This window comes from Chaetodon auriga, chromosome 14, assembly GCF_051107435.1.
Source record: "Chaetodon auriga isolate fChaAug3 chromosome 14, fChaAug3.hap1, whole genome shotgun sequence".
NCBI classification, from domain to species: Eukaryota; Metazoa; Chordata; class Actinopteri; order Chaetodontiformes; family Chaetodontidae; genus Chaetodon; species Chaetodon auriga.
This window is the reverse complement of record NC_135087.1, coordinates 600,001-610,000: the sequence shown is the minus strand read 5'-3', so window position 1 is coordinate 610,000 and position 10,000 is coordinate 600,001. Positions and strand designations below refer to the sequence as shown.

Below are 10,000 nucleotides of genomic sequence, written 5' to 3'. Positions count from 1 at the left end.
GTCAGGGGGACGTCAGGGGGACATCGAGGCGCTATGTCCCCTCAAACAGACAACAGCACTCAGACACAAATCACCTCCGTCCACTGACTGCAGCAGTGGATTAGAGGGACATCCGTCACATCGCCGTCCTCACAGTCCAGATTGTCCAAACAAGGGGACAGTTTCAGTGGACGTCCACGGACGGATGCAATGTCGTGAACGGAGGAACAAATGAGAACAGAAGCTGATTCTGCTCAGGCTGCTTTAGAACATCAGCGACGTGTTGAGGTCCAAGCGTTGTGGTCTCCACAGCAGAGTCCTGCACGGGTCCAATTTTCGAAACCCGTGCCCGCCCCGCCCGTCAATCATCAGACCCGTGAACCGACCCGTTACCCGTGATTACATCAAATGTCAAACCAGCCCCGCCCCGCCCGTCAACAAATGGACCCGTGTCCCGACCCGTTACCCGTGATTACATGTACTAAATAGCCTACAACAGACGGTCTCTCACTTAAAAAAAAAGCTTTATTTTTTCAAGCCTGTTTTAACACAAGATGGCAGCAGCCTTCATTAACGCTCTCAGCGCAGTCTTACAGTAGTAGACTGACTAGTCACACACAGACGCACCACTATTTCATATTCACCGCTTGCTAACTTAGCTCGTATCTCCTTCTCCTCCATGCTGTGTTTGTTGTTATTTCCGCGCGCGCACGCGCTGCTGCCGGGGTGTGTGTTTATGTACTGGAGGTCAGAGTGCGTGCTGCGCGGTGCGCAGCGTCTTCGCTGCGTCATGCTGCTTGAAACTAGTGATTTTCATGACACAATAAAATGTTACCCGCCCGCTTTTGGTTCCGTTCTGCCCGTACCCGTACCCGTAAAATTATAAATGCATATTTTCCACCCGTTTGTACCCGTCAATTGCGGGTACCCGTCGGATATCCGTGGGTACCCGGCCCGTTGCAGGACTCTACTCCACAGTCCCAGCAGAGGTGTGTTCTGGAGGTCATGTAGTCCTGAATGAAGAACTCATGTGGAGTCGTTGACCTCATGAGGCTGCTGCTCAGAGTCCAACCAGAGCAAAACTTTAATATACAACATAATCAGGATAAACACTGCTGATGAACGAGCTGGAACATCATCCTCTACGGAGCATTACGGGAATCAAACAGCGGGAACAGAAGTCTTCTTGTAAAAATGTAAAATTGAAGACATTAATTTTTTGTGTGTTTGTTTTCAGTTTTATAAACTGAAAGATTCATTTCAGCTCAGATGTTCATATTTAGGCTTCAGTGTTTATTGTTCTCATTGTTCCTGCTGTCAGTGCTCAAATCATCTTGATCTGCAATGAAAACCCGAACCGGCCCGTAACCTGAAACCCTGTGCCGGTCTTTCCTGACACGTGAGCCCAGCTGGCCGGATGGCGGCGCCATAATTAAGGCGTTTGTGAAGGACGCGCGTGTTCAGCTCGATGAAACAGACGAATGAGTGAAGCAGGACCTTCAGACGTGTGATAGTTCGTGTCGGCTCAGTGTCAAACAGCCGAGGGCGGGGCTCCGACCTCTCAGCCCGACGAGTCACGTGGAGCCGCCGCTGCCTCGTCCCTGGAGCCAGGCAGCGCTCAGACTCTCCATCGGGACGTCCATCTGTGCACTGACACCTGTGATGAGGCTGAAATCCTCAGAGAAGTTCAGCTGGAGGGATTTAACCCAGAGATCAGACCGAGCTCTGCTGAAGTGAAAGAACAGTTTGTTGAATTTAAGCCTTTTATCACGCTTTGTTTTTAGTCGTCATTTGATTCAGAATCATTGAAACATCAGTAATAAAGCTCGACGTGATTTGAAGCTTTTGAAATATTCCAGGTGGTTTTGTTCTGGTGAAGAGTTTATTCAGCGTCTCATCAGCAGAGAACGAACATCAGATCAGAGGAAATGATCCAGTCTGACGATCTGACCTGATCTGATCTGATCTGACCTGACATGATCTGATCTGACATGATCTGATCTGACCTGACCTGACCTGACCTGACCTGACCTGACCTGACCTGATCTGACCTGACCTGACCTGATCTGATCTGACCTGACCTGACCTGACCTGACCTGACCTGACCTGATCTGATCTGATCTGACCTGATCTGATCTGATCTGATCTGATCTGATCTGATCTGGCCTGTGGTGGATTCAGGTTTTTATTGAACCAGGAGGCACTTCAGCCTCGGCAGATTTGGGGTCTGGTGAAAGTTTTCCGCTGAAACTCTGTGTTCGGATTGTTTGATGTTCTTCTTGCCGTGTGGCCTCTTACTTCCTGTCTCTGTCTCTGTCTCTGTCTCTGTCTCTGTCTCTGTCTCTGTCCCTCAGTCCCTCCCATTGTGGAGCCGGTGTACACTGAGATCCGTCAGGCTCTCGGCCGGGCCTTCAGCCTCACCTGCCGCCTGCTGCGAGCTCACCCCGCTCGCCTGCTGCGATACGAGTGGAAGCTGGGCTCCCGGCTCCTCACCGTGGGACAGTTCAGCGACCAGCGCGACGACACCAACTACCTCGTCAGAGCTCTGAACCGAGAGGGCTACGGCGAGTACACCTGTGACATCACCAACGAGGCCGGGGCCGGGCGCTGCACCTTCCTGGTCACCGGTGAGTTGGCTCGACTGGGGCATGATGGGATGTTGACGTGAAGGTGTGAGCAGACTTTCTGTGTGTTCGAGGGAGTTAAAGGTGAACTTGTCTCGAATGACCCGAGACACCGTTCAGACCTGACGTGGACTTGCCCTGAAGACGTTGAAGCGGCTCCAGGCTGAACCCGTTTCCCAGTTAGCCGCCGGTGTGACGCCTCCTGCGGCTGTTGATGAGGTGTTAACAGCCCCGAGGCCTGATGGGAAATCTTAGCTGTTTACAAACTTTAAATGTTTCCATTTGGAGGACGAGAACATGATGATTAATTAGAGTTTGCTCCATCTTTGAATCCTCGAGCTGGCAGACTGCAGCAGAGGAACACTGAGAGTCTCCTTCAGGGAGTCGAAGCGTCATAAATAATGTGCAGAGCTTCAGGAAAGCTTCACATCTGAGCTGACAACAAACGCTTTCCTCTCTGCAGGAGCATTAGAGGACTTCCTGCCGTTAGCACCTGGCTGCCTCCTCTGATGCTGAACCAACAGCTCAGGTCTGCGAGGCTAAAAGACAACATGAATGTGTGTATTTGAACTTTTCATGACGAAGCTTAATCGTCCACGACTGCACTTCTGCCGCTTATCGTCCACTTGTGACGCCGCCTGCATTATTTAAAGGAGCATGCTGGTGCAGCGGTCGTTTCACAGCCGTTCTTTAGCCTCAGCTGTGTTTCAGATGATCTGTTTTTCATGTTTTAGTCCTTTTTCTTCATGTGCGACAGAATAGAGAGACAGGAAGCACACGAGGGGATGGAGGGAAGGAGTGAAAGTAATCAATATGCTCCATTATCCTCCCAAAACACGGCGCTGAAGGCTGCAGAAAGACCATTGAGTTACTTGTTGTGGTACTTGTGTAGCTGAAGTCTTCCCTTCAGCCAGCGATGAGTCGGTGTGTGACGTCGGCCGGGTTTGGTTGTAGTTTGTTCTGCTGTTCGTAGATCTGCGTGTGATGCTGCACGTTCGCAGTACTTTGAGCGTTCGAGTGCTGCTGCGTGTCGACTGCGTCTGTCCCAGATAAATGTCTCCTAAAGGAGACCAACAGTTCAGCTCTGAACACTAACACTCCCGATGAAGCTAAACTCCCAACGTGAGCCTTCAGGGCCTCCGTACCTTAGAAACCAGACACGGTATCACATTTTATCAAAGCTTGATGAAGCACATCGAAGTCTGAGCTGTGAAGAGTCCGCAGCCAGCAGAGGATTCACAGTCGAGCCTCTGAGGTCATTGAAATCACATGACATGAAATCCTGCGGTTGCTTCGCTTTCACGCCACAAACGTCTCAGCTCTGGTGTTTGATCGGCTCCTGGTTTCGGCCGATTGGCTGAGTTCGGTCATCGGAGTCGTATCGGGGTGGAAAACGTGGCGCAGATTTAACGGGGCTGCTTTGAATCTCTGATGGAAACGTGGAGCGGTCGCTGAGCGCCGCTCTCTGAACGCCAGGCGTCACACAGGAAGTGCCGGCCGAGTCGGCTCGTATCTCCGTCCTCTCCTGATGAAAGCCCCCCCGCAGAGACGCCCTGTCAGCGCCGCGAGACTCTTCCTGTAAACCCGATGGTGGCGTTAAGCCTCTTATCGCGGCCAGGCGCGGAGCAGCGGCGCGTTATGCAGGCGGCAGCAGAAAGCAGTTAAAGAGGGAGGTTGTAAGCTCGGGATGGAGAGCTGAGGGAAAAGGACGGCGATTAGTTCGGGCTTGTCGTCGCTGAGGTGAAGTTTGTGTTGTTAATCAGGTGTGAACACGCCGACGGCGTTTTGAAGCCCGCTCATCCCGCAGCAGCCAACGAGGCGGCGGCAGATCCTCGGAACAATGAAACTCAAAACGTCTCATCAGACCGGCGGACGGGTCCTCACAGCGTGGGCGTCAGCCGTCAGTCCTCCCAGCTTCAGATCACAGGAACGTCCGTCTGCTCCGGCTCATTCAGCTGCTCGGACGGCTTTGCTTCAGGCCAGAATTCTTCGGTTCGGTCCCACATTTAGTCCCATTTTCTGTTTTTTAGACAGCTTTCAGCCACCTCTCATGGTCTCCATCAGCAGCTTTCTCAGTGGTCTCAGTGGTCTTGATCAAACTGCAGCAGCCGCTCGCTGAAGTTCCGAAGTGGAGCTTGAGTTGAGATTATTTTGTCGGACGAGTGAAATGAAGTGAAGAATTCCTCTGAGTCAGCCAATCAGGACTCAGCTCTGTGTTATCAGGTCGTCCATGATAGAGGCTTCGTCCAGTCAGGTGAGTTCTTCTTCTTTAGTGGTTTAATCCTCCAACCTGCACATCAGCAGAAACACAGTGACACAGTGTGTGTGTGTGTGTGTGTGTGTGTGTGTGTGTGTGTGTGTGAGAGAGAGAGCTGACAGACACACAAACACACACACACTGTTTACTGTCATGTTAAGTGGAGCTTCATAATCCTGCTGCCTGTGAGATGAACACACACTGTGACTCTTCTTCTTCTGTCTTTTTGCTCTTTCATCGTTTCTTCTTCGTCTCTTTTGTTGGATAAACAAACATGGAGGTTGTGACATATTTTGGGGTTGCAGGGATTCAGAGGCATCACTGGGTTAGTCAAGGTCAGTCCCACAGTCCACTCTGTCCTCTGACAGGCTGAACGTGATGACAGTGAACACATCGCGGCACAGCTGACAGAGTCCCGAGGGTGAACGTTCAGGCCAATCAGAGAGCGAGCAGGACTTTGACTTCCTGTGACTCTCATCTCGACCCGAGACATCTGTCGTGTTTGCTTTTGTCGTGTGGCCCCCTGTGACCTCTGACCCCCCGTGTCTCATCAGGGAAGGCCTACGCTCCAGAGTTCTACTACGACACCTACAGCGCTCTGTGGCAGAACAGACCTCGAGTCTACGGCTTCAAGCTGCAGTGGACGCAGATGGAGCCCAACGCTGTGGACCGGATCCTGGCCTACAGACTGGGTATCAGACAGGTGAGTACGCAGCAGCTTCCTGTCCTCAGGTGTGCTCATGTGCACACCACACTGACACTGCTAACAGATGCTAACGATGCTAACTGCTAACAGCTTCCTTTCCCTCACTGTAACGTGATCCATGTTCCGTGTTCAAACACGTGAATCTTCAAACCATTGAAACGTGCTGGCAGGAGGTCTGAGCTGGTGTCACTTCAGGTCGATCGATCAGTTTGATCAAAATCGACTTTATCTGAAAACACGGACAGAAACACGTTTGAAGGCGTTTGAGCTCCAGAAAAACTCTTCAGCTCTGTCAGAAATGATAAATGTGACGTCAAACACGGCGCTGGACACAACGCTCCGTCTCTACCTGAGACTCCTGCAGCCTCAGCCTGGCTTTAACAAATGAGGAAGAGGAGGAGGATGGCTTGTTGCCATGGCAACCGGCCTGACTTTTCATTCATACTCAGCAGTGCTGCAGAGAGGGAGAGAGAGAGAGAGAGAGAGAGAGAGAGAGAGAGAGAGAGAGAGAGAGAGGAAGTGTTGATGGGACAGAAAATGATAAGAAGAAGAAGAAGAAGAAGAGAGGAAAATGAAGAAGACGATGAAGATGCAGAGAGACTGGAGGAAGCTTACAGGAGGAGGAAGGAGAGAGGAGGAGGAGGAGGACACAGAAGTCTTTCTGGAGTAATAAGAACAGCAGCTGAGAAACAAAAGAGCTCCTGAGGTCAGAGGTCAGTCTCTCATACCAGGATCATCGCGACATGTGACGTTCCTCAGGGTTCCACTGATGTTCATCCCGTCCACCACAGAGACACACTGAAGTCCACCACAGAGACGTACCGCGGTCCACCACAGAGACATACTGAAGTCCACCACAGAGAGACGTACTGAAGTCCACCACAGAGAGACGTACTGAAGTCCACCACAGAGACGTGCTGATGTCCACCACAGAGAGACATACTGAAGTCCACCACAGAGACATACTGAAGTCCACCACAGAGACGTACCACGGTCCACCACAGAGACATACTGAAGTCCACCACAGAGAGACGTACTGAAGTCCACCACAGAGACGTACTGATGTCCACCACAGAGACATACTGAAGTCCACCACAGAGAGACGTACTGAAGTCCACCACAGAGACGTACTGAAGTCCACCACAGAGAGACATACTGAAGTCCACCACAGAGAGACGTACTGAAGTCCACCACAGAGACGTACTGAAGTCCACCACAGAGACGTACTGATGTCCACCACAGAGACATACTGAAGTCCACCACAGAGAGACGTACTGAAGTCCACCACAGAGACGTACTGAAGTCCACCACAGAGAGACATACTGAAGTCCACCACAGAGAGACATACTGAAGTCCACCACAGAGACATACTGAAGTCCACCACAGAGACGTACTGAAGTCCACCACAGAGACATACTGAAGTCCACCACAGAGAGACGTACCGCGGTCCACCACAGAGACATACTGAAGTCCACCACAGAGACATACTGAAGTCCACCACAGAGAGACGTACTGAAGTCCACCACAGAGACATACTGAAGTCCACCACAGAGACATACTGAAGTCCACCACAGAGAGACGTACCGCGGTCCACCACAGAGAGACATACTGAAGTCCACCACAGAGAGACATACCGCGGTCCACCACAGAGACATACTGAAGTCCACCACAGAGAGACATACTGAAGTCCACCACAGAGACGTACTGAAGTCCACCACAGAGAGACGTACTGAAGTCCACCACAGAGAGACGTACTGATGTCCACCACAGAGACATACTGAAGTCCACCACAGAGACATACTGAAGTCCACCACAGAGAGACGTACTGAAGTCCACCATAGAGAGACATACTGGAGTCCACCACAGAGAGACGTACTGAAGTCCACCACAGAGACGTACTGAAGTCCACCACAGAGAGACATACTGAAGTCCACCACAGAGACATACTGAAGTCCACCACGGAGAGACATACTGGAGTCCACCACAGAGAGACGTACTGAAGTCCACCACAGAGACGTACTGAAGTCCACCACAGAGAGACGTACTGAAGTCCACCACAGAGAGACGTACTGATGTCCACCACAGAGACATACTGAAGTCCACCACAGAGAGACGTACTGAAGTCCACCATAGAGAGACATACTGGAGTCCACCACAGAGAGACGTACTGAAGTCCACCACAGAGACGTACTGAAGTCCACCACAGAGAGACGTACTGAAGTCCACCACAGAGACATACTGAAGTCCACCACAGAGAGACGTACTGGAGTCCACCACAGAGACATACTGAAGTCCACCACAGAGACATACTGGAGTCCACCACAGAGAGACGTACTGAAGTCCACCACAGAGACGTACTGAAGTCCACCACAGAGAGACATACTGGAGTCCACCACAGAGAGATGTACTGAAGTCCACCACAGAGACGTACTGAAGTCCACCACAGAGAGACATACTGGAGTCCACCACAGAGAGACATACCGCGGTCCACCACAGAGACATACTGAAGTCCACCACAGAGACATACTGAAGTCCACCACAGAGAGACGTACCGCGGTCCAGATTTTAAAGTGCTGGCACTGGTTTATGAACCACTCAATCTTGGAGAACATGTTTCTAATCTCCTTGAAGAGCATGAGCTCATCAGATTGAAGGTTTAAGACTTGACCTCAGTTTAGAGGTTCAGATTAGATTTAGTTTTTCAGTTTAGAGGTAGGTTGGTCAGCTCAGGGTCGGTCTTGAATGAGTGGGAGTCGATGCAGAGTCCTCATAAGAAAGAGAAACAGTTTTTGGGTTTGTATTTTCAGATGGGTCAGTCTCGTTGGTGGGAGCAGGAGATCCCCATGGAGGGAACCATCCAGAAGGGGGAGCTGCTGACCTACAACCTGACCGAACTTATCAAACCTGAGTCCTACCTGGTGCGCCTCACCCCCATCACCCGCTACGGAGAGGGCGACGCGACTGATCGCATCATCACATACAGCGGTATGTTGTCATTTCCTGTTGCATCATGATCTGCTCATGAATGGACGCCATAAATCCTCAAATAAAAACATGAAGTCAAACAATGGCGGAGAACTTAGGGAGCTGAATTACTGGAGTTATAATATCTCACATGGTGGAACTACCACTGCTGAAAACGTTTTCTCTCTTTAACACAAAAATCATTTTGACTTTGTTCGTCACAAAGCAGCACAGTGAAATTCATCCTCATCCTCATGAAGCAGCCACTTTAATCAGTTTGGTGATTCACAGTCGTTGGTGAACTACTGTAGCTGACAGCTAAGACCGCAACCAGCTAGGAGCATGCTAATGCTAATCAGTCACAATTTGCTTTTACGACTTTTTCCAAACATTTGTGGAGCAGCATGTCCGTCCGTGTGTGAATGCACAGTGTGTGAGTGTTTTAACGCTGCCATGGTCAGAAGGTCCAGGCGTCAGCTTTAAGCTGCTGTCAGTGAGACTCCACACTTCCTGCTGAGATTTTTCACATTAAAAGGACAAACATGTTTGCAGGAAGTGCTCAGTTTCATTAGTGAGTTTAACGTGATCAAAAGAAGACGATCCAGCAAATAGTCAGTGATTGAGATCAGTATTGTTGTTTTTCACAGAGGTGAGTGTGACATGTTGTAATGTGGACATGAAGAATCCTGAATTCACCAAGACATCAGGGAAACATGGAGTTCGTGTTACCAGCCAATTAAAGCAGATCAGACACATCGAGGACTGAAATATGATCCAATATACAAACAGGAGAGACTGAAACTAGAGTTGTGCTCTGATTAAAGCCTGTCTCATATAAAGGCCTGGTTCTCTCTACTGGGAGTTCAGACTTTACAACATGTTCCCCAATAATTTAAACCGCTCGTCCCCGAGTGATTGAGACCTAAATATGAGATTTGGAGCTGTTTCATCATCCTAAACGTGTTTTTATATTTAATGCCCTGATATTTGGTTTCTGTCTGGTTTTGCACACAAGCCGCTCTGCTTCTCTTTATTCATACGAGACAAAAACAACGGGAAAAACAAGAAAACTAAAGCAATTGTCGAGCTGTCGAGCAGAAATCCTGACGGGGAAAAAATCGACAACTGCAGAGAAACGTCAGAAAAAGAACAGAAGAGAAATCAAGATGACAAACGGAGAAACTCGCAGCAGGAGGCGACGACACGAACACAGAAAACACAGAGCAGAGAAGAAGAAGAAGAGACAGTCTGACCGCGAACTCGTCGGCTCTGTGAAGTGGAGTTTTGACAGACTGTCAGTGAACGCCTCGCCTCCTGATCGCCGCATTAACTCCCCACAGCAAACAGAGCAGAGTTCAAACAGGAAGTTCAGACGTCTGATCAGCTGACACGATGGAGGTAAACACCTCCACCTGACGGCGCTCGGCTCGGTCACGTGACCACAACCTGACATCAGCCGCTTTCTCCAGG

The 10,000-nt window shown here is 50.2% G+C and overlaps 1 protein-coding gene across 1 annotated transcript in view; it reads left to right on the top strand.

Moving 5' to 3' along the window:
- Positions 1-10,000, top strand: part of mdga2a (MAM domain containing glycosylphosphatidylinositol anchor 2a) — a 65,962-nt gene that overhangs the window by 43,529 nt on the left and 12,433 nt on the right. Inside the window, exons 9-11 of the mRNA XM_076748364.1 lie at positions 2,334-2,606; positions 5,415-5,563; positions 8,374-8,551. Of these exons, the coding sequence (XP_076604479.1) occupies positions 2,334-2,606; positions 5,415-5,563; positions 8,374-8,551 (600 nt within the window). The remainder of the gene's footprint in view (positions 1-2,333; positions 2,607-5,414; positions 5,564-8,373; positions 8,552-10,000) is intronic.